The sequence below is a fragment of the Bombus pyrosoma genome, linkage group LG6, assembly GCF_014825855.1.
Source record: "Bombus pyrosoma isolate SC7728 linkage group LG6, ASM1482585v1, whole genome shotgun sequence".
Classification (NCBI taxonomy): Eukaryota; Metazoa; Arthropoda; class Insecta; order Hymenoptera; family Apidae; genus Bombus; species Bombus pyrosoma.
In genome coordinates, this window is record NC_057775.1 from 12,331,132 (window position 1) to 12,355,994 (window position 24,863).

General features: G+C 39.1%; 3 protein-coding genes across 3 annotated transcripts in view; 1 reads left to right on the top strand and 2 right to left on the bottom strand.

Moving 5' to 3' along the window:
• Positions 1–614: 614 nt before the first annotated feature.
• On the bottom strand, positions 615–3,050 carry LOC122568150 (DNA-directed RNA polymerase III subunit RPC3). The gene is made up of 8 exons (XM_043727551.1): positions 2,549–3,050; positions 2,364–2,482; positions 2,133–2,263; positions 1,788–2,022; positions 1,517–1,725; positions 1,272–1,425; positions 846–1,206; positions 615–771 (listed from the first exon to the last, which is right to left on the bottom strand). The coding sequence occupies exons 1-8, from the start codon at positions 2,693–2,695 to the stop codon at positions 637–639; spliced, it is 1,491 nt and encodes a 496-aa protein (XP_043583486.1). The 5' UTR covers positions 2,696–3,050; the 3' UTR covers positions 615–636.
• Positions 3,051–3,528: 478 nt separating this feature from the next.
• LOC122568817 (N-alpha-acetyltransferase 15, NatA auxiliary subunit) overlaps positions 3,529–24,863 on the top strand; it is a 45,183-nt gene continuing 23,848 nt past the window's right edge. Inside the window, exons 1-8 of the mRNA XM_043729012.1 lie at positions 3,529–3,712; positions 3,984–4,331; positions 4,471–4,605; positions 4,724–4,868; positions 4,962–5,219; positions 5,294–5,604; positions 5,684–5,965; positions 6,041–6,254. Of these exons, the coding sequence (XP_043584947.1) occupies positions 3,656–3,712; positions 3,984–4,331; positions 4,471–4,605; positions 4,724–4,868; positions 4,962–5,219; positions 5,294–5,604; positions 5,684–5,965; positions 6,041–6,254 (1,750 nt within the window). The 5' untranslated portion in view covers positions 3,529–3,655. The remainder of the gene's footprint in view (positions 3,713–3,983; positions 4,332–4,470; positions 4,606–4,723; positions 4,869–4,961; positions 5,220–5,293; positions 5,605–5,683; positions 5,966–6,040; positions 6,255–24,863) is intronic.
• Positions 6,427–23,196, bottom strand: LOC122568816 (adhesive plaque matrix protein). Its single transcript, XM_043729010.1, has 2 exons — positions 22,714–23,196; positions 6,427–10,471 (listed from the first exon to the last, which is right to left on the bottom strand). The coding sequence occupies exon 2, from the start codon at positions 10,469–10,471 to the stop codon at positions 7,298–7,300; it is 3,174 nt and encodes a 1,057-aa protein (XP_043584945.1). The 5' UTR covers positions 22,714–23,196; the 3' UTR covers positions 6,427–7,297.

Sequence of the window (24,863 nt, forward strand, 5' to 3'; positions counted from 1 at the left end):
TTAATAAATATTTACAACGGAAGAGTCCGTTTTCATCGCGGTAGTGTTGAGATGAACGTATAAAGTATATAATAGGAATTAAGGGAAAATCATACTTGGAAGTAAAACGTACGGTAGTAATGACACACCAAACATAATGGTCTCCAGTCTTTACATACATACCGTAATGGAATTACGTTTTAGCTAATTATAAATAGCATTTGCAGCGTTCGACTTATTTACTGATCCATAAGGCACCTTGAGCTGGCTGTGATTCATAACTCTAATAATTTGTTTCTAATCAACTAACATACATTCATATCGCATAGATCAAAAGATATAATTACACGAAGTGTTTGTCAATGGTAGAACATTTAACGGTGTGTACTCCAAGATCATTTTCCCTAACAGATAGTGACATCAAATGCACTGTATCACATAGAAGAGCAGCACTATTATAAACATAGATATATGATTATATTTATTACAATAATTTGAAAGTTAGGTATTCTTTGTTGTTTGTATTTTACAAGCGTAACCATTATTATACATAAATAAATAACTATATAAATGAATTAAATTTTATGTACTTGCTCCTTCATGGATAATGAAAATGGGTAGCATAGTTTAACATATTTAAAAAAAATATGTCTTTATTTAGTGGTAACGTAAATACATTGTCAATAGGAACAAAGTATCATCAATCTGCAATTCGGTAATACCTAATTTCTTAATTCTACCTTGAACTTTTTCTAATTGTTGTTTCTCAGATGGTGTCATCATTTCTGCAATCTGTGAACAATTTGAATGGAGTTAATCTGTTATTGAACGATTACAAATAATATAATAATGAAAATTATATGCACCTCTGCTAATTGCTCTTCGCTAGCACCGTGTTCTTTCAAATTAGTCGTAAGGGTTTGCATTCGCAATTGTTTATCGATCATCCGCTTATTGCTGCTTGCTTCATACTCTCGTCTTTGCATAGTATTGTACAGTGCATGATAACAGTGCTCCACTTCCATTTGAACAACCAAATTTAAATCAATGTGAAATAGGAAAAATGTTTTTATTGGTGCAGCTGATACTCCAGATTTCTTTATTTCCTGTATTTGTAAATAATTCTCTTGCAAGAGAGTATACGTCAGATGCTTCGCTTCTTTTGCCGGAATCATCGCCAATTGTTGAATTTGCTCCTGTTCAATGTACTTTCTATTACGCACTAATCTGTATAGTAAAATGAAGATACTTAAGTTAATCAATGTTAAAATCGGTATTAATCGATATCGTACCTAAAAATTCTAGCTGCTTTTGAACCAAACCGCTCCATTACAATATTTTCTAATGTGGTCCATGCTAATTGTTTAAACGCCTCTTTCATATTAACGCTATATTGACCACCTCCCGAATCCCCAACTCGTTTTAAAAATTGACTAGAATCTTCCTCTGAAACAATACATTTAGCTAAGTATTATGCAAAGTTCTTTGAAATGCTTAGGCAGTTTACAAGTACACTTTTTACAACTAATGTTCGTACCAATTAGACGTAAATATTGATCGAGATATTGTATAAGTAATGGACAATCGACTTTTCTAACTGCCTCTTTTATTTCTGTAAGAGGTATTGGATTGGATGTATCTTCCCATGATGCTGTCCGTAAATACATAAGAATTAATAACTGTCTCATCAACACTCCTGCATTTTCATCAAGTCGTCTGCTTATAGCTGATATAATAATTTGATCCCTATAGATTACATTGCAAATTTCTCATGTGTTTTATGTACACAATAGTTTTGCAGCTCTTACCTAAAATCTTGAGTAAGACGATCAAAATTAACTTTCCAATAAATTTTACTATCTCCAGAATCAATATCATTTCCCTCTATTCTTCTAGTAATAGCAGCCAAATTCAAATCTGGTAATGTAAAATCACATTTTTCATTTCTCTCTTCAATTGTGTCTAAATTGCGCATTAAAAATTGGTTTTTGACAAGTAATTCAAATTTCTCTTTTAAAACTGGAACTGATGGTTGCAGATCAGCTAAAAATACAAGTTCATAGTTAATAGAACAAAATTTTTTATCAAATTATTGTAATATAATATATACAATTAATTTTTAAGTTAAAATTTAAAACTATAAATTTACATACAAGGTGATTGTTCAATCTTTTTATATGTTTTTGCGATTGCTTCTGAAGCTGTTATATATCCATGCATTAATACTTCTTCAAAAATCATTTCACATTCATTTCCACATATTGTTTTTACAAAGAATATATACCTATTAAAATTAAAACGTTTAAGTTATATGAATCTTTCTTATTTTCATTTATGTGTGAATTGAAAGCAACAAAATCCGTGTTATATAAATTACATATTACCTTGGATAACGAAGAATAAGTAAAACATTTTCTTTAATTAAAGAATATTCCATCCCCTTTTCTGTTTGATTGTACGTAACAAGACCATGTTTTATTAAAACGCATAATGATTCTTTAATCTAAAAACAACATTAAACATATGTCATAAATGAGAAATAAATTAATTAAAATAAATTAATATATACCTTTGTTACAGGAAGATGTGTTGCATGACAAATTAATCCTATTGGTCTTGCACCATGTTTAAATAAATCTTCAGCAACAGATTGCACAATCTGTCCAAAGTGCTCAGATAAAATAGAAAAGCACAACTTTCTACACATTAATGACATGTTGTTATTCTCTTTATACAAATTTTTGATAACCAAACATTCATAAGCATAAATTATTGTACATAAATCACTTAATTCTAAAAGATATAAAGCCGAGGATACATATTTTATAAATTAATATTTTCCGTTAAAAGTTCGGCGATATCGTTTTCATAACCTCTTGTGAAATTAAAATTACGAAATAAGATGTCAAATCAAATTTACATAGTACAAAAAGTATCTCTATATATATTTATTACAACTATATTTATAAAATATAAATTTTAATACAAAGTATAAATATGATCCTTTATGCACACTACATTAACTATACTAATGTACACTACATTAGTTCGAACAATTTAAAAGCCTTCTGATTTGAAAACCATGTGTTTATACAAAATATAAGGTTAATTTCTAAAAGTAGACCAATCATGGAGTAAACAACTTGTAAATTGCACTTAATGTTATAGAAGATTCCAAGGAGTATAAATAATGTTTTTATAACATATTTATAATATATTTACATAATTCATATAGGATGTATTTAAAAAACGATCTTGTTATATGTATACATGAGGAAGCTAAATTTTTCATCGCGTACGATTCAAACGATATCATATTCTTCATAACCTTTGTAATTTCATAGAAATGCTTCTTAAGTATCATTGGTTATCATTACTTAGAAATACGTGTTTCATGCAATTCCAAAAAAGGTAAAATCATCGAAAGCATCAAAGATAACGAAATATAAACGCGAATGTACGCGAAGAACGTATTATTCATGTTAATAAATTTCTAAAAGCTATATAATATATTAAAGTGTGCGGCACCGTGGATGTAGAACTTCCGGCGGAACAGCATTGTCGCAGATGATCACGTGATCGAAGATCGACTTCTTCGTTTGTGGCCACGAGGTTTTGTGGTGAAAATTAAGTTTACCGGGTGGAAAAGGCCCTATATTTTTGTATTTATACAAAAATGCCCTCCAGCAATCCCTTGCCACCCAAAGAAAATGCCTTGTTTAAACGAATTCTGGTGAGTAATATGTAATCAAAACGCTCTGTTTTGGACCCCACTCTCCGGTTAATAAGAGTATTCATCATGCTGTAATGATGAAGCACTCTTCGAAAAATTGTGAAAAATTCACTGGCAATCATGGGTCATAAAAATTTTACCGATCTTATGAATGAAAACATGATTTTTTGTTTATCTTTTACGATACTTTATAATGCCAGTTTATTGAAGTACATAGTATTGAAATCATGAAAACGTTTTATCCTATGAAACGTATTTATGTTTCTTGCAGAGGTGTTACGAACACAAACAGTATAAAAATGGGATAAAGTTTGCAAAGCAAATTTTATCAAACCCTAAATTTAGTGAACATGGAGAGACCTTGGCAATGAAAGGTCTCACTCTGAACTGCTTAGGTCGCAAAGAAGAAGCATACGATCATGTCCGGAGAGGTCTTAGGAATGATTTGCAATCTCATGTTTGTTGGCACGTTTATGGACTTTTACAACGCTCGGATAAGAAATACGATGAAGCCATTAAGTGCTATAGAAATGCCCTTAAATGGGACAAGGATAACATTCAAATTCTTAGGGACTTATCGCTGCTTCAAATTCAGATGAGGGATCTGGAGGGCTATAAGGTAAATCCTTAATATGAAGGACCTTATTTCTACTTATTGTATATGTATAATTTGTTTTATTCTTGTTTATTTTTCATTAATGCCATTATCAACCTAATTTTTATTTAATAGTAGTATTTATTTCCATATCTTTTTTTAGGACACAAGGTACCAGTTATTTATGTTACGTCCTACACAGCGTGCTTCATGGATTGGTTTCGCTATATCATATCATTTATTAAAGGACTATGAAACAGCACTTAAAATTTTGGACACGTTTCGAAATTCCCCAATGGTATGTATTCAAATATTATGTAAAAAGAGAAAATGTATTAAATAATGCAATATCAAATTTATTTTTTTTTAATATAATATTATAATATGTAATACTGGGATATTTTTAATTTTTGCAGATTTGTTATGATTATGAGCACAGTGAGTTGCTATTGTACCAAAATATGGTTATCCAGGAATCAGGGGAATGTGAACAAGCATTGAAACATCTTGATAAATATAGTGATCAAATTTGTGATAAAGTTACTGTAAAAGAAACATATGGTATGTTATAAATTTCTACAACTAAATTATGAAAACTAATTGTAAGTGTTTTACAATAATGTTTTTTAAAACTAATTTCCTGTTTTTCTGTAGGTAAATTAAGATTACAATTAAAACAATATGCAGAAGCAGCACAGGTTTATAAAGAACTTTTAAATATAAATCCTGAAAATACAACTTATTATGCTAGGCTAGCAGAGGCTGAAAGACACACAAAACCTGAAGAAACATTAGCTATGCTCCAAAGATACGAAGAATTGTTTCCTCGAGCGTTAGCGCCGCGTCGCTTACAATTAAATTATGCATTAGGGGATGAATTTAAAACATTAGTAGATCGGTACTTACGAAGAGGTATGATTCATGATTATTGAAAATATTTTTACAAAGAGTCTAAGTTATTTATTGATATTTTATTTACACCATAGGTCTTCATAAAGGTGTACCACCCCTATTTGTAAATCTTCGTTCTCTATATAACGATCAACAGAAGGTTGATACTATACAGTCTTTGGTTTTGGAATACAAGGAAGCATTAAAAGCTCATGGGCATTTTAGCGATCAAGAGAAAGACAATGCGAGAGAGCCAGCTTCGGCATTGTTATGGACTTATTATTATTTAGCACAACATTACGACCATCTTGGACTTACGGAAAAAGCGCTAAATGAAATTGATGCTGCCATAGAACACACACCTACACTTATAGAACTTTTTGTTACCAAAGGCCGCATTTATAAGGTAAATTCCGTGTTCGATTTTTGTAATGTATATTCATATTTCTTTAATAATGTAATTAATTGTGCGTGTACATTCTTAGCATGCTGGTAATGTTCAAGAGGCTTATAAGTGGTTAGACGAAGCACAAGGATTAGACACAGCAGATCGATATATTAATTCTAAATGTGCCAAGTATATGTTGCGTGCAAATCTTATTAAAGAAGCGGAAGAAACGTGTGGCAAGTTTACTAGGGAAGGGGTTTTAGCCATGGAAAATCTAAATGAAATGCAATGTATGTGGATTCAGACAGAAGCAGCTAATGCTTACAAACGCCTTGGAAAGTACGGGGAGGCATTAAAGAAATGTCACGAAGTTGACAGGGTAGGTTTTAACATCCTATATTTGCAAGTAATAATTTATTATTAGCCGCTCTCAAACGATTTCTATCAATTATAGCACTTTTCTGAAATCATAGAAGATCAATTCGACTTTCATACCTACTGTATGAGAAAGATGACCTTGAGGTCTTACGTGGGTCTTCTAAGGTTAGAAGACGTGCTACGAGCTCATCCATTTTATTTTAAAGCAGCAAAATGTGCAATGGAGGTTTATTTACGACTACACGATGAACCATTGCCCGATCCGACACAGACGCAAGAAATCGACACCGGTAAGTTTACATTCCTTGCATCGTTTATTTTTACCAATCAGCTACTAACTGTCGCCGAGTTGTTTATATTTACTACATACTCGTGAACAATGATTAAAGGTATAGTGCTCGTGTGGTTTTACTTATTTTTGCCATGGCTTCTAAGGAAAGGCTCATGAAATTGTACTTGGAATTTTTTAGATTTAAATAGGTATTTATTTTTATGCAACTTTAAACGATCGATTTCTTAAAAATCATTTGTCATTACATTGAAAGTCACGTATTGTTTAAAAAAGATACTTTACAACCTAGTTTAATCCTACGATAATAATACCATCCATTAAGAACGTCACTTATATTCATCGCATATATATTTACAATAAATTTCTCGAATAATACAAAATTCGTAGAGTATCATACAAGAATTAACATAAAATAATACCGATATTATAATCGAATGTGAGCACCATATATGTGATTTTTCTAATATGTCATGCTTTTATCGATATTTTGCTTACAAGGAAGGAAACTTTGTCTTTCTAAGCAATGTTTATTCCATGCATGTTCGAATATAACATATTTTGTGTAACACGGTTTATGAAAAATGCACTCGGAGCTCTAGAATTGAATCTCTACTTCGTCAATCATAACTATATGTACATGGTATGCGTTTACTATCGATCATTAATCACAGACAACGCGCGAGTACATGACGGTCATTCAATGTACTTGCGCATACCTATCGTCGCACACAAGCGGCGTTACACACAATATCGCATCTGTATCAATCTAAAGCAGGGTTGGGGAGAAGGGGAGAAGTTAGGTCGCATAAATTAAGCATTTTATATAGCGTAACAGAGGCGTCGATAACCATCTAACTTAATTGTACATTACGCATACAAGATATATCCGTATATATATTTACACATAGAATAAATATCCTAATAACGGTACACAACGTTCTGACGTTGATTTCCGCGTCGCGTTCCATATGACACGCATTTCCATCGTGCGTCCCCGATGATTGGTATGGCATTGTGCGGCTGCCTCGTCGCGTACACGTATCACACGTTGTCTGGCCTCCGTCGACTTCTTAGCAGCCTCGTTCCTCTCGACTTTGAGTAAAGGTGACCGGCGTTCTGCTCCGGCCTCTGCGTGATTGCCTGCGGCGTTAGGAAGTAAAAGTGACCCCCATCGCCTGGCAATCTGTACGCGAAATAGGCCTTTGGCTTCTCCGGCTGGTTCTCTTGCACTGGAATCGGGTCGATGAATTCGGCATCTGGATTTATGGTAGGTCGTGGGTGACGGTAGTTCACTTTGATATCGTCTTCCAACGATATGGGCAACTGAGGATACGTGTCGTCTAGCTCTTCCGGAGATTCCACGACCGGTACGTAGTTGGTGGGTGGACCGTTTCTTGGACTCACGAGTGGCTGCGGTGGGTAAGCGCGGATCGCTGCCAGGGGTTGGTCGTCTCTGTTGGGTATTCTATAGTTGGGTGGCTGTTGTTGGTTTGGATCGACCACCGTGATGAATTCACTGTCGGGATTAATAGGAGGCAGAGGTCGCCTGTAGTTGACAAGAATGTCGTCTTTGAGGGAATATGGTCTCTGAGACTGGTCCCCGTAATGCACTTTAACCTTAGGTGTCTTATACACAGGTGATTCGGGGGTGTCGTAATTCTCCACATAGGTATTCACGTAATCCGGTCTTTCGGTAATACTGTTCGTTTTGGAGTACATGGGAGTCGTGCTCGGTATACCCTTATGCGGTATCTTCTTGCCAAAGATGGTGAAATACTCCTTCGTGACATCATCCAGGAACTTCTCGTCTTGTTGAGTATAATAAGCATGTTGAGGATTGTCCGTGGTACTTATCGCCGAATGCGCTGTCGTCGAAGGATAGATCGGCTGTTGATTCTTATACGGTTGCGGTCTGACTCTCTTCTGAGGCACTGATTCATTCTCATAATCGTATCGATGATTACTATACCTTCCATCGATTTTAACGTTCTGATACTCGTTAAATGCATTAGTTTGCTCTTGCTCGTACTGCTGCCTTTGATTTCCATGTTTCGAGTAGTCCGCTGCTTCGAAACTGTACTGATAAATCGGCTTTGATTTCGCCTCTTGCTTGTAATAAGCCTGTGGCTTTGAGGTGGTGTAATAGGGCTGCACAGAGACGGCTGGACGAGCAGATATGGCTTGATAGTAAAGAGGCGCGTGATCAAGTAACATTCGTTGACCCTGAGTTCTCGTCGAGCCGCTCTCGTACTTCGGTGAGCTTTGCGTGACTGTCGTGTCACTGTAGCGAATGGGCGCGGAATTTTTCACCGGAGAGCCGATAAACTTGATACTGTAGTCCTTCGATGTTTCTCGCGACGGAATTGCCTCCACGTTGTAATACTGCTTTTTCTTTTCCTCGGCTCGTGGTTGCGTCACGGTTTCGTAAAAAGGCGATTCGGTGGTAGTCTTGTAATAAATCGAATTTGGAGTGGTATGAAAAGGTGGTTCGTGAGATTCTTCGTAAAAGTAGTAAGAAGCCTGGCTGGGCGATCGTTCCGGGTTGCTAGTGGTAATAATACTCTTTATCGAGGCCGGCGTTACTTCCACAGGTCTTTCCAAGGTGGACTGCGTGGACGTGTAGTACGTCACTATCGGAATCGTTTTACTGGTCACTAGACGCGACCACGCTTCATTCTTCTCCTGTATATTCTCTTGATTGGTTACATGATTTTGTGCTAACGAACCGATGTTGTAGAATTCTGGGTTATCAAGCGTTGTCGATTTATCCGGCGTCGATGTCGTAATTTCTATATAAGGGACTGTCCTTACGTTGGGCTTGGTGGTGAAATTTTTGTCCGTAAAATTTTTATACCTTGTTCGACCGTACATCTTTGTAACACCCGACATACCGATGGACGTCCTGGATTTTATGGTTTGCGTTAGGTTTGGCACTGTAGTGGAACTCTTGTATTGCTTCGTAGTTAATTTCCTAGGTGGTAGATAGGTAGGCCTGGGTCTTGGTACGGGAGTAGTTTCTGGTCGCTTCGTGTACTTCTTCGTCGTGGTCTTCTTGTCCTCGAGAGCAGAGAAGAAGTCCGGCGGTGGTGGGAGTATAATTCCTGGAACCAGAGGACCCGGTGGCACAGCTGTCGTATTATCTTGCTGATATTGAAAACTGTATGGCGGTGGATAGTAAATAGACTGATCTTCTTCGTCATACTCCGATTGATTATTCGGTGGTGGCACGAATACTGCACCAGGTGGAATTGCGTGATAGAAGGGTGGAAAACTGCCAGGTGGTACGGTATCTGTCTTATCGTCCTTACTCTTTATGCTTGAATTTTCTTCCTCCGAAGATGCGTTCTTTGAATTCATATCGGACGTTACGATAGTCCCGTTGGCTATAACAGCGAAGAGTGGACCATCCTCCGATAGTAATCCCTTGGTAAATAAAGGATCTTTTCTGTAGTCAACGGTGGCATTGCCGATCTCCTTGGTGCCATTCGGCCCGATAATCTGTATCGGGCCGCCCTCTGTGAGTTGAATGGGAAAGGGCGGCGGTACCTTTGGCTTGGATGGTATCTTGACCTGTCTCCTGGGTGCTTTGTAATTGTCGATCGGTGGCCAGGTCGGCGTGCTGTCTCTATTGGTTTGCGGCGTCTCATGGCCAGGAAATTTCCCTCCTCTCAACACTAATACGTGATTCTCAGCCAACCAAATTTCATCCTCATCGAGACCACCCAAATTGTCGATCGTGTCCTTTGGTACTTCCGGATTACCTAAGTAACTGATTATTCCTGGTCGTTTAGGTTGACTTCCGTAGATTTCGTTCTGTATTAGACCGTATTTCCCTTCTTTCACTTGTTGAGAGAGAGTTTTCTTCTCGTCATCCTCGTCTTTACGATTAGCCTTCGTCTCCCTCCCGTTTCCAGCAGACGATAAGAGGATACCGTCATCCCAGAACGTTTCTTGCTTCGCATCCGCTCGCAAGTGGCCTCCAATCAGTTTGTGCGACACTTTCCTTCCGGCTTCCGTAGTTATCTCGTTGTCTCTGCTGGTCGATGACTTGAAACTACGGCCGGCTGGTGTGTGCGTCCTGTCTGCTCCATGACTAGGTTCGTCCGCACCGACATTCCGTCTCTCCCTGCTCGATGATGATGTCACGATTGACAAGCAGGTCGCTAACACTGCTACCAGGAGGAGCTTTCGCACAGGAAGTCTTCTCGGCATCATCTGCAACGGAAATTAAGCAAATCTTCACGTTTCGTTCAGTGTGATGTAAATGGTATTCATTATTTTTACTTTAATACCTATGAAACAGTATCTTCGGTATCTTAATATCTAAATATTTTCATCTAGCATGTTCATATAGCATCGGTATCGTTCTTTCGTAGGATCTGCATTTTATTGCTTAAATACGATATATATATATATGTCTCTCAAGAAAAATCAAAGCGACTGTTTCGTGCGAATTACTTAATGAGGCTTGACTACGATCACGTGAATTATATTTATAGTCGCGATGTATATCGTACGGTAATTTTGATAATACCGTTCAATCTTATAATCACGTCATGTGTCTTTTAGAGCAGTTCTCGTCGAGTTGCTCGTCGCAAGGCATACGGTGACTGCCACCTGGCGCAACGAAAGTATAAGTTTATTCTGTGGAGGTGTTTCCGTTCCACGGGAGTAACTTTGCTTTCCCCATTGAAACGGCAACATTTTCTCAACTATTGCATGGAAATAATAATTCCTGTTATTAGAAACTGATATTAAAATACGCGGGAGACTCTTCGGACTGAATGACGAGCTTGAACGAGAATCTACATGTACGAACTTTCGATTTTACATTATACTTTTCCTATACAGTTCCACGAAATCAGTAAAATGGTGTAAATTTCGTAAATTTTAAGAATAAGCAACTTTCCCCTAGGATGATCGATAGAATTTCTGAAGAAGAGTTCGATGAAATTAGGAAGATAATATTCTTTGAATCGTGACTAGGATCTCAGCGGAAGAATCGACATTTCTTCCTATCCTTAGTGGAATCTCCCCGTTAATTTTCACTTTTCTATTTTCTAAATGTATTTCGATAAAATCAGCAGAATGGAACGCGAGAAATTGAGTAAAGGTTCCCTCATCGAACAGTTACTAAATTTCCGAGGAACGTGGAGACCGCACGGTTGAAATTGGCGAATTCGTCAGGCCCATTTACGTGAATTGCAATAATATGGGAATGTGGGACCGGAGGGGACCACGCCTTTCCCTCGTGAACAGTCGGTGAGCGGTCGACAAACATTCACGGGTCACTGGAGTACCAGCGCTCGTAATCACTTGCAACCGAATAACAAACCTAAGCTCACGTTTCTGCATTCGCCTAGCGCACGTTGCATTAGCCACGGCCAACGTCAGAGTCGTCGATATCGCGGAAGTAACTTTGTCGTACCGAGTTTCCGACAAGAAACTGAATTTACTGCTTTTTATTTTATTCCCTGCGGATCTTTGAATGCGTTCGCGGGAAGGAAAGTCGAAGGATGTTTGAAACGAAGTTAATTGAGCTTGGTGATTTATTGCCATCGGTAAAAAGGATAATGAAGCTGCAGTTTTTGTTCTTATTACGATGAATGATAATGGTAATGTTGGCAATTAGCTGTTTACGGTCCTTTGTAAATGGAATGACGACGATAGTCCTTGAATGAGGTATTGGGAGAGTAATTGATGGCTTGGACATTGTTTGAGGGACGAGTTAGAGAGAAGTTAGCGAGTGTTGAAGAGTTTCGTAATTGGAAAATGTTAATATGGTAGAACACCGACGAAACTAATTTATCTTTTCGAACTGATCCAAGGGAGGAAAAAAGACACTTGGTTTTAAGAAAATCCTCGAGGCTATTAAAAAACGTTCGATGTCAAAAAACTTGCGATTTATAAAAAATATTTATAAAACGTGTTAAAAAGACACTCGTCTGTTAGAAAATATTGAAGAAGTTCCACCGTCGGTTCAAGATTTCACTGTTTTCCGCGAGACTGTTGTATCGGAAACGTCTTTTTAAACTATCAAATACACTGATGGCATGTTGCGGGGACTAAAAGAGTACCTTTCTCTCGGTTTCCGGAGCGGTCGCGAATCTGGACGATAATCGTTCAGCAGGACGTCGTGAATGGTGTGTAATCGAGTTGCCACACGCAATAATGCGCTTCTTCCGAGGGGAACGTAGGTTTTTCAAACGAAGAACGAGCACACACGCACACGCGATGATACTTTAGCACGAGTGCCAGCGATTTCTCTCGGCGAGCGGCTTTTTAATCGAAACGGAACGAAAACGTGACGGAATCGAGGAATTCCACCGCATGGAAATCGACTTTGTTTAATTCCGTCTCTGTCTTTAAATCATCTTCTTCGGGAAGCTATTTGACGCTCGAACAGATAACGATTAATCTAATCCGCATGCCGACAATTGCTCGCTTAACGCGTCCCGATCGAGAGCTAACCATCGCGTGTATTTTGCTTTCTCCACCTCGGAAGCAATGACTTTGAGATCGGCTGTCCGGCACGAATGCAGCAGTCCGCTAATTTAAAACGCATTTGCTGTTCTCGCGTCAGCTGTTCGCTTTCCTCGCGACCGCAAGACCTGCTTCTACCACGAGGAAGACTCCTGTCGCCAGAACGCGTCTTTCGAAGGTCAGTCACGTCCCTGGAGATACGATCGTCTAACTTTTCCTTGGGAAACACTTTCAAACGTCTCATCAACTAATACACGACCACTGACAACATTCGTTTCACTCTCCTTTGAGAAAAAAAAAAAAGAAAAACACGAACGAAGACGTACGTCTGAACCATCTAACACATTCCCGGTATTCTAGGTGTAAAAGTCGAGTAAAACGTTTTCTAATCCTTCTATCGAACGCTCTGACGTGCTGTCCCGGTTCATAGACACTTTAACAGGACAAACATCGATCAGAAAATCAATGGAACGTGCGACAAGAAGGCGAAGCTGGCGAACAACCGCTCGCGCCGGCATGGTACACGTGACTGGCCAGTTTTCATCACCTTTCCCGGTGCACTGGTTCGCTCAAGGACGTTTGTTCCGAAAGGTGGAGCCATTTCCAAGCGATACGTCCAGCTGGAAAGGAGGAAGTCGTTGCCAGTTAAGATTCGTACGGTTCACGCGATCGCGATCGCCGCCTCTTTGCCGGTTCGCGATACCGTCTTGTTCGTCGAACGTTCGCCTCGATCGGGCGGCAGGTAACATGAATCCACTTGGCTCAGATCGCTATACGAAAAACAATTTCGAAACGTAGGCTTTCACTTTCGTGCACCACGCATTGTCAGCCTTTTTACTCGATAAGGGATTTAAATGACGCAAATCGGGCTACGGGATCAAGCTTTCTTTAATTCAGGCAACGATGTCTCCGATCGTAGATAAGGCACTCTGATAGTTTCATTCTGATAGATTTACTTAATGTTCTGATTTTTAAATCAGTTTCAATCGAAATGCAAGATGCTTTGTTAAATCTTTCTTGGAATCGATGCACGCGGTTTTCATCTTTCAGCGAATTGGAATAAGGAACGTTTTAATACAGTTGTGGCATTAACGAGAGGGGGTTTATTCGTTGTAAGCAGATCTGATTACTTAATTGAATTCTAAATTAATTTCCTACAGACTTGAGAAATTGCCAGTGGCCGCGTGGACGCGGTACGTTGATATTAATAATTCACTACCTTCGAATAAAATGAGATTCTAAGAACAGAGCGACGAGTTTAATTTTTCGATAGTTTTGCATAGGTCTTTTACATTTTTCTTATGTAATAGATTCGTTCTTAGAAATTTACTTCTCGTCTAATTTAATCAGGAATTTCCAGCTGAATTCAAAACACGCTGCTCTTCAAGAACAATGCGCAAAATTTAGATTCTTCTCGACTTTAATAATAAATCATAGATTAAACGTGAAGGCTAACTTACTCATATTTTATCTGGAGTTCGGCAACAGGTTAAGCGCAACGTATGCGAAATTTCAAACAAATAATTAGCATAATCGCTCAGATACAACATTTCAAATTCACCATAGAGGTGATTTTAATTTCATCCTACTAGTCACGGATTGAAAGCTCTTCGAATCAGAAAGAAAAAGCTTCGTCTCTCCCGGTGCTCCATTTCTCGGTGCTCGCGAAGGACCGATCGATTTGACGAACTATCGTAAAACTGACGAACGTCGTACGCCGGGCGGTTTTGCACGTTCCGCAACGCGGATTGTCTATTTTTCGTGACGTGATGTAAGAAGAACGGTCTCTGTGGCGTAGCAAGTGCGGTTACGCTATCGTTGCGACCGAACCTGCCGTAATATCGTTTCTTGAAGCCAGATTTTCTAGTCCTGCCACTGTACGGTTCTAGATCCGAGCGATTTCGTTTCGAATAGCTTGAGGAAAGTCGCGTACTCGGCTAGTAGTAAAGTCACGTTTGTAATTCAGTGTCTAGAGTAACCATAGTATATCATAGTCTTTGTAGATGTAAGTAGGTACGGGAATGAATAGTCGAATGTACGAAGTTAATTTTTTTAGTTTGTTTCAATTCTGTACAGTACTGCAGCACGTTTGAAATGATACTGTTATCACAATATTTACATTGTTAGCACATTATTTCACATAGTGTAGGGGAGCAAGTTCACGTATAAAGCAGCGTATTTATTGAAAATGTTTGGGAAAACTGGGAAATGTAACTGAAATGCACGATGTGTTAATCATTTCGATACGATCACTGACTTTACTCGACAGTCACCGGATGCTTACGTACTGTCGTACATTGACTTCGGTGTTATAGCGATTCACGTAAATTCTTGATAAGATATTCATATAACTTCCTTGGTAGCTTCGATATAACATTCGACGAAGCACAGCGACAACGTCATTATATTTGGAAATGAACCTTGATACGAAGAAATTACACGTGTCCGACTTACTTTTCCAATTTGACCTCATTGACAATTATGCTGTTAGTTCGATGACACTCTATAGAAATCTTACAATCAGAAAAATATAAATTTATGAAATTTTATAGGTTCACACTATCGATTTCGTTTTCGATCGCGGTTTGACGGCGCGCGCGAGCACGTGGCCTTGAATGCAGGTCATCAAAAGCGTGTGCAACGATATGGCATTGAATCGCGGTGAGGGAACGACGCGGCGGCGGTTCGTCAGAGGCGGTGAAAGGCTGTGTGCGGTTCAGAAGCCGATTCCAACAGCGATTTATCCATCAAATATCGTTCGATTGAAACCTCGGAAACGCCATGAGGAGTGAGAAGCCGAGGAACAGAGAAAGAAAGAGCCATACCGAGGCAACACGTTGCATAGCTCGTGTGACGAGCGCGCGTGCCTCGCGTAAGGCTCCCGCGCGCGCGTTATCCAATTCGATTTAAGCTTTCAGCTACTTTCCTTTTTGTTTCGCGTCGTGCTCGCTGAGCAGCATTAATTCCTTAACGCCGTGCTAACACCTGCGAGCAACTTTCGGCGCGTCACTCGTTTAACTATGCTTCCTGTTATGACAGAATGACTTTACCCTCCACTCTATCACGGAAATAAGCTTATTAAGCTATAGTTATCATGCACGAGTATTTCCAGGGATTGTCACTCTGACGAATATTTTAGAGCAATCAAACGCGAAGAACACAGGAAAGATAGGATAAAAGTCTATTCTTTCTGATATTTTGTCTATTATGTTACTTGGTGATTAAAAATATTTCGATATGAGATAAACGAAAAAGAAAATAACCTGATGATGGTAGATCTAAGTTTCGTTTTTTATCGTTGTTTCCCAGTGTAAATAATTGAAACTGAAATTAGAGTTTAAGCTAAACTTGGCCACAGACGTAACTTGCTTTTATCGAATCGGAACTACATAATGGTTACAACATATGCGATTCAATGTTACGCCAACTATTAACATATTACTTATCTATGGTTTCTAAGTCATTGACCCATAAATATATTGTCTGTTACATTGCACTGTCGCACTGATCAAGAACCAGTCTATCACGTCATAAGACAAGATTTGTGATTTCTTTCGTCATCTACCTGTCGATTCTTTTTATGTCATAATTTCTTGACAATCTCACGCCTTTGACATAGAACGTGTTCTCTTTTCTTGCACCGAAGGAACAGTTGTTTTCTTCATTTTATGATTTTACTTAGAATTTATTCTCGTTTGGTCTATTTTCATGTTTTTTGTTCTCAAAGCGTACAATTCACGTATTTTATGATGTACGTTGGACGGAAAGCTTTTCATAATTTTCTTTTTCAACATCGGCGTTCGAAGAAATAAGATAACTGCGGGAAATTTCGCAGATTTCCGAATTTTCAGACTATTCGCGTTATTCGCGACTTTGCATTTATGTAACGCAACGGTGAAAGCTGAATCCAGCGTCGACTTTGACTTATTTTTGTCACGATGTTTAACAGTAAAACGGAGTATCTGTCTCTCAAATGGAGGAATCTAATTTTAGAAAAGAAAAGGGCTTTTTGCAGAAAAAGTGTTGCAGATAAGTTCGAATTTTTTTTTAAAGATATTTAGATAATTGCGTAATATCTATTTAATTTAAATAATCATCAGGTTTTTGTTTCATGATTTTAGTTTCTTGTAAAAATTGAAAACCCTCCGTGTAAACCGACGTCATTCGCCTTTCAAAATATTTATAGACGTCTCGAAGAATTCCGGATATTTGGCTAATGAGTTTGTATCGCGTATCTATTAAAATTTCTCGAATTAATTACTCGGAAAGAATGTAAACAATTTCAAAAATATTGCATCTTTTCTTAATGCTCTTTCCTAAATGCTTAATGCTCAGAGTTTCTTTTCCTTTCGAGCTCAATCATTTGACTCCAAGTCGGTCGTCGTTTCGTTTCGAAATTTTCTTGTTATGTAGTCCCTCGAAAAATTTGACTATCCTTACACGTCAAGTTGCTTTATCTTCAACTCGAGCGGCCAGCTGGCATAGTGCCTCGTTAATTCGCCTTCGCGCGATCCAGACGATCAATGATTTAAGAATTTATTCGAGGTTGATTTTCGCTTTGAAGTTATCAGTGATGAGGTTGCCGGCTTGAGGCTAACAGAGACGAGTATCAGCGACCGTAGTTGTACACCTTGGCATTGACCGGCTTGCACTGCAAGGCAACTTGCTTGCATAATATGCTCGTCTCGTTCATCCCGCGGCTCTACTGGATTATTCTCTTCTCTCCTCGGCACCCGTGGCTCCTTTAACGGTAGTGTGTATTACACGCGAGAACGCGATGTATCTGCCGCATCTCCGTTTCGATGAACACAGCTATTCGGATATAATGTGTACGTGACTCATCATGTATAGCATTCTGTTGTTTAGGACTGTAGATTCTGACGAACAGGATTTGCTCGAGGCGCTATCACGGTTGTAAAAAAACAATCAATTTCGATGATTTTTTTTGTCGTCGAATATCTTTTATTCTATTGATTGTAAAATATGAAATATGGAAATTAGATAACGTTTATTTCAACACTATCATAGCTTTAATTTATGAATCAATATTTTATATCACAAGATATCTTTAATTTTTTTCACATAAACGCTGCAGGATTTTTATAAGAAAAGAATTGATTTATCCCTTTTTTTAAATTTTCCTTCCATAATTACGACAGTTGCGTTTTAATGGAGCTTTAATAATATGCCGAATCTCTCATTTACATTCCGCAATTTGTCGTCTGAGAGAAGAGAAATGTTTATGAGCGATTTTCTCCATAATACGATTAACCAAAAGGGAGAAATGTCGTTTTATTAAAGATATTCTGACGCGCATTATACGGAGGCTTATCAGAATGCATATAGCATATGCGACCAATACCGGTTTACGTTTTTGTTGCGACTATAAAAGCTGTAGGTACCGGTCAGACAAGGTTAACGGCCCAATTTTTCCATCGCGCGAACATCGTCATTTTTCGTTTTAATTTTTATCCCCCTTTTTGGATTTATTATTGCAAACAAATGACGAAATTTTTCACGGCGCAAGGATATGCAGATTTCTCCTGCCTTGAATTATTCCTGCGATACTTGTTTCGATCGTCGATAGAAACGGTGTATTGTTGCAAGTAATTTAAGGAAAGCATTCATACTTTGAAAATTACTCACGCCATCATGCAACTATATTTATTCTCCAACTTTTTATCGATACGAAAGAAACGAAATAATAATTTGCACATTGTCAATGTCCATTGACATCAAAGCGTCGATTGTAACGTAAAGGGTTAAATTATTTTTAACGTGACTTGGCTTGAGAATAATTTTCGCGCGAATCTCTGCTACTGACAATGAGCCAAGCAACGACAAAACCATGGACCTCTGTGGCAGTAATTCGTACGATAAACACAGCTTCGCTAATTTCATCAGCACGTACGCGAACAATTTTCCTCTTCGTTCGCTCACCTGTTCGCCTTCGAAATAAACGCAGGTACCGCGAACCGGTACCGTATTTCGAGAAAAGAGTCGACTCTGATGTATGACCTTTCGTTACGTATGAGGTAGATGTCCCGGTTAAAGCGTCCGTTTTAGGCAAAAATCGATGCCAAGGCTTGTTATATCCACCAATTAGCCGTTAGTTTCCAATTAGTCACCGATTAGTCGGACGTTCAGTGATTTTTAACATTTAATAAACCTTGTTTCGACCAAGGTCTTCATGCTGCGTAAGTTGAAACGTCCTGTCAATGAGCATTATAATTCAACTGGTTACAGTTGGAAAACGCAATTATTCGTCACCTGGCCTGTTAACAAGTGCGTAGTGCATAGCGATATATTTTATACGACCCGACCATAACGTTGCCCATCGTGACAAAACCCTTGACCCAATAAAACAACGCGATAAACCTTGCAAAATTTGCTTACATAATTTCGATATCTTCTTCATCTTCTTTTGCTTACATAAGTTTTATGGTTGTCGTATAATAATTTGAAATAAATTTTTTAAGAGCTTCTTCCCATATCTTTGCTCTATCGTTATACGCAGTTCATGAAATTTGACTATTCAAAAATTTGATAATAATACAAACGATTAGTAATATCTTTTAGTCATTAGTTTCTCACTAACTTATAAATTTTAATAACGTTCTTCTATGAATCACAGCCAGATGACGGCGGCTGAGAATCGTTTCTCTGTGATGTGTTCGATCTGTGTTCCGTTTTGCGCGCATTCCCACGTTTCCTCTCGACCCTGCCGAGCTTGTCGTCATATCACGCCCGCGACTCTGATAGCCGCAATTAGGGACCAAGAGGGAAAGCGCGTGACGAAGGTTACGCCAAGGTTCGTGTCACATATTTTTACTCGTCGCGTCCCTCTTTTCGCTCCTCGTGCTCTTGTACTCCAGATCGCAAGAATTTATCGTCGACTCGATGCGTCCGTGGTCGTTCGCTCCGCAATTTATTACCCAGTCGACTTTTATTCTAGGCATTTTTATCAGATAACAGTTCCCGCTCGAGTAAAACGCAACACGTAGTTTCTTCGAAGACCAGGTTCATTTTATCAAAGCTGTCGCAGTCAAAGTTGACGTTAATAGAATTGCTTCGAGGTAATTCATCGAACGGCTTGCTCGCGTTTGTCCCTTCCCAGAAAAGCAAAAGAATTTCATCTTTAACGTCTTTAACGTTAATTATTTTCAATAGAATGTCCATCGTATTACACAATCGCCGTGGATGTATCTGGAATTTTACCCGAAAGGGCTGTATCCGATTAAACGCTAAATCGATTTCTCGGTCTAACTTTGAATTCGTTGGCAGACACGTTTCCATCTTATTCGCCGTGATAAACCGTTTAAATCGTGAAACACAATTTACTAAACGCTTTGTCGCTTTCTCTCTGCGGATAGCGTTTTTCTTTTACCCGACAGAAAGGAAAATTACGCAAGTTTGATAAATAGTTGCGGTTCCGGTGCTCCGATCAACGATTCTATTTCATGACGCGTGCACGAGTCTGTCGATCGTCGAACGTAAATAACACTTTTCTTGATCCGGTGGTCTCGGTCTAAATGCGATAACTCGGAGGAACACTCGAAGGAAATTAGATTCCTAGATCGTAATTTGCTCCGCCCCTGTCTAGGGCGAGGCGATCTTAGACCTGCTGAGGAAACAAGGACGCGTTGCTCAACCGATGTTGCTGGAGTTCACGATGCTAATAATCGCGAAACGAGCACGATCGTTTGTCACAATTCCATTTAATTGCTGAACGATAGACGAATGGACATTGGCTGACACGCTTAATTCGAGGGTACCGAGACGAACGAGCGCCCAATTGAATCCGTGCTACGCCCTCTGATCCGCATTTAGCGATGAATATCGTGTTGGTCACCAGAGGCGATCTTCATTGTTCAATTATTTATTATTAATATATTTCGTAAATGGGTTGATGATAAAAAACAAATTTATTTCGTTTTCGAATTATCTTTTATCCTGGCAAAGATTTGGGTATTCTGTATTAGCGAGTCTGATCTCTATGTTAATCGCTGTTTTATAGCATTCTATGAATTATTTAGGAACTTTTTTTAGAAATACACACACACACACGCGCGCACACACACACACACAGTCGAGTAGTACCTAATCGTTTAGAAATAATTTTGTATTATGTAGTACGAATTGTAGCAGATCTTGTTTTGAAATTAAATAACCAATTATTTATTTCTTATAATAGAAACACGATTGTAATCCGATAAAAATTTCGTAGAAGGTACATTTACATAAATTCTCTTAATGATTCTTTCAAGCTGAATCTAATCTTGGAGCAAAGTATGCATCCTCCGAATACTTTGCAGCCCAACTTACCATTCATCCGTGATCCGCCTACTCGCGGTTATAGCTACGTGGTATATTATGCCTTCAGAATCTCTCAATAGGACCATCAATCCTTCAATGTGACAAGAAAACAAGAGCGAGCGATAAAAGTTTTCACACGTACCAAAGTACTATACAATAGCATCATAAGTACGTGTCAAAAGATACATTTGGAAAACCATCGAGGAAGAGAGGTGTAACGAAAGTTATAGAAAAATTTAATACAAGATATCGCGTTACAAATCGCTAAATATTCCCATATATCTCTCCGTGTTATATCCCCAGTCAATTTTTACGCGATCTAGACACGATTTGCCCGCTAGTCCCTCAAAAATATGTCGCCGGTTTTTGCCTTCGTTTTCGTCGTTGCAGTTATGTCAAAGTGAAAGCTACCGGTTAACGGCGAATAGGAAGCACGTCGATCTCCGCTGTGTTAATGACGAATCTACGTTGTAATTAAGCGGACACGTGACGAGGGCCTTGCCGTATACGCGGATCGATCTGCCGGAAATCTTAACTTTCGCGGTACGTGAAACTGACCGGATACTGTGGACGTCTAATGCGACGTGACTACGTGAGAATCGTTGCAAGCGGAACGAATCGTTTTCCTTTTCTTCGATTTTCCATAGGTGTCGCTATAGATTTTCATGATGAACGATTTCTTTCTTTAGACTGGTCGACAGTCTTCCGCGTTGGGGGATCGGAGAAACGTTTCCCCCTTCTATGAGTCTGCCCTCTTCCAACGGACAATAATAATCCACATCCCGTCGAGCATAATTCCATGCGTTCGAACGAACCTGTTTCTCGGAAGTGTCACGACATTTTCGTTCGTCCGATAAGAAGAAAGGTACTATAAATTCGATCAACCGGTAGTCGGCGATCGGTAGCCACGGTTTGTTATCGCGCGTGTCTAAATGTCACAAGTTGTACGGGAATATTTTCCGTCGTCGATTTGTGAAAGCACCCCGGCCTGTTTCGAATAATATTAGTCACAGCATCGATCATTCATTATACGCGAGTCTCACGATCCGGTTCTCTCTATCGTCCGTCGTTTCTACGCGTCCGGTCATGCCGACAAACCGATCGCCAACGACTTCGTTCCTCCTGCACGATATTTATCCCCCGCTGACTAACAATTATCGTGTACGTCCGTTCGATAAAACGAAGAAAAAAATCTTGTCGATAAATATTCATGCCGGAAAATGCAAGGACTCCGATCTTTTACCTGGCTCGCTGTAGGCTCGCGACACGTGAACCGCTATTCGACGATGATTCACGAGAAGCTATGCCGATCGTGCCCGTTATATAAATTTCCTGAGCAATATGCAGTCGCAAAGACGCGCCAATTCGAGTACCAGAAAACAGACGCGCGTGTCTTCGTTAGCCTTTCTTTATCGTAATTGTCGTAATATCCGAAGTGCACTTACTTCGAAACGATATTACGTCGTTCTGATTCTCTCGATCGATACCAAAATGCGCGTCAACGATTCTACGTACTTTTATTACGTTGCTTCACAAAAATCTAAACGTTATAAATCAACGATTAAAACGATCAAAGACAACTTTATTTCACTAAGACCTCGTACAGCAGTTGTCGCAGAAGGTTGACGATGAATTTGAAAGGAAAAAAGCGGACTCACGATCTTCTTCTAAGCTCCGATCCACTGTTCCAGTATATCTCCCTCGATTCGACGCTACTCAGCGCTCATCTACGCGAACCAGTTACACACGCGATATGATATAGTCTTTCCAACTAATTTCAATCGATTAATTTCAATAAATACGAACGAAACGAATATAATAGAATCGATGTATAAGACTTGTTATCACGGGCATGAGCCCGTAACACGAAAGCAGCTCGCGGCCGCGCTTTACCACTCACTGTCCTGCTGCACTTGGACGACGATGAAGAAACGAGTAACCTCCCGGCCCGTGTGACCGTAGATCTTTATATCGGTGAATCCTACTGGCCCTGCGCCAGTGTCCCACTCTCCAACGCGCGACACGAGACAACCGGAGGAGGCCCAACGCCGTGCACACCGTGTATATGTGTATATAGCTGTGATACGATCCGCGAATCAGCAAGAGGACGACCGTGTTACTCGCGGCAAAAGGGATACACCAAGTGGATCGTGTGTGTCACGAGGCTCTCCTACGACTGCCGCGCCAGACGCGATCACGTTGTTCCGCTTGCACGCCTCTTCCACCCTTCCTTTTTGCGCCCGATACGCGCCTCTCCCCACGTTCACCACGCTGGAATTGGTCCACGCGGCGGGAATAAACCGCGATCATAGGAAAATCGCCGCGCTTTCCACCTCCTGATCGTCGATGAGTGATTAGAAATTACTCCTACACCGAGGCGGATTTTGTGGTTTCAGTGTTCCCGATGATTTGGAAGTGGGACCTTCTATGTTGTTGCGAGTGGTAATATAGTTATAGTAATATTTGAGGCAGTTTCGATTTTGAATTTTCTACGGAATAATTAAATTTGTTGCAGGTATATTAGGAGAGATCATTAGTCTGGAATGTTGTAACGAAGGAACGAGAAAATATCGCGTAGCTTAGATCCGACAACAGAAGATATAAGAAACGCGGAAATGATTCGCGTAATTCTATATTAGGATTATTTGAGTCAGGGAAGAGGTATGATATAAACAACAAAATAACTTGCAGGAATAAAGTAATATCGAAGTTTCCTCGAAGAAAAGTCGTAGGATATTGTATTACGTCTAGAGGATTCAGCTGGTGCGTTTTATTTTTGAAAGGACATAAGTTTTGAAGAAAAGTTTAAGAATTAGGGTGACGTATCGTTTTGTTTCTGCTTCGCTGACACTTGTCTGGTAGTCTACGGAATTCGTATTTTTACGTGACAGCCACGATATGTGTTAATAATATTCGAGGTTCTCGAGTGTAAACTGTGTTCTTTTTCGCCACGTTTCGTCAACATTGTGATTAGGTTTCCTCCAAGCATGTGAACGCGCTGTTACCAAACTAGATCTTCTATTTACAATTGTAGTTATTCTGATCGCTAACGAAGCTAATTCGTGTTAATGGAACGTTAGAAACTGCTTTCGTAAAGAAACCAGGACACATTTGCCAATTTCAGGATCGTCAAATATTAGAATTTAACATTCGTTCTAGTTTTTTTATAAATTATCTAAACCATCCACAAGCTTTGACTTATAATTACGTAAAGTGTAAAAACCAGTTTTACAAATATTTAAGTTCGTCATCGAAGATCTCGAATTTAATCCAATGATTTCATACGGTCACCAGAATGGAAGGCTTTGTTAATGTTCCTTGTCGTACGATCTACTGACAAAAGGTACTAATTGATTATAGAAGAGATTCCTTGATCGACGAAGATGAGTAAGCAATCTACCTTTGAAGAATGACTCTTAATCCTCGATTATCAGCGTTGCCAAACACTTCTAATGTTATTTACCCAGGAAATCACGTTCACAAATTAACTCTTTCACAATCCCTTGATACTCTATGATCGAGCAATATTGTCATACATCGTATCCATCCAATATTTGACAATTTGTCGTGTCTTGATATAATAAATGCTTACGACATTCTCTGTATAGATCTATTCACAATAGCGATGTTAGATCGCAGAGGTTAATCATTAATAACAATACGACAGAAGTTACTTGGAACAGGATTCTAATCCATTTGAGGCAAGAATTCTCGCGTCGTCGACCAATATTTCCATCAAGTTGTCCAATTAAATAATTTTTTCGTAATACCACTGATGCAACGCGATACGATCGCTTGTTCGCAGTCG

Coding starts and splice junctions, on each gene's coding strand:
- LOC122568150 (XM_043727551.1), bottom strand. CDS start 2,695: ATGTCATTAATGTGTAGAAAGTTGTGCTTTTCTATTTTATCTGAGCAC. Junction 2,483..2,548: donor CACATCTTCCTGTAACAAAG/GTATATATTAAT, acceptor TGTTGTTTTTAG/ATTAAAGAATCATTATGCGT. Junction 2,264..2,363: donor CTTATTCTTCGTTATCCAAG/GTAATATGTAAT, acceptor TAATTTTAATAG/GTATATATTCTTTGTAAAAA.
- LOC122568816 (XM_043729010.1), bottom strand. CDS start 10,471: ATGATGCCGAGAAGACTTCCTGTGCGAAAGCTCCTCCTGGTAGCAGTG.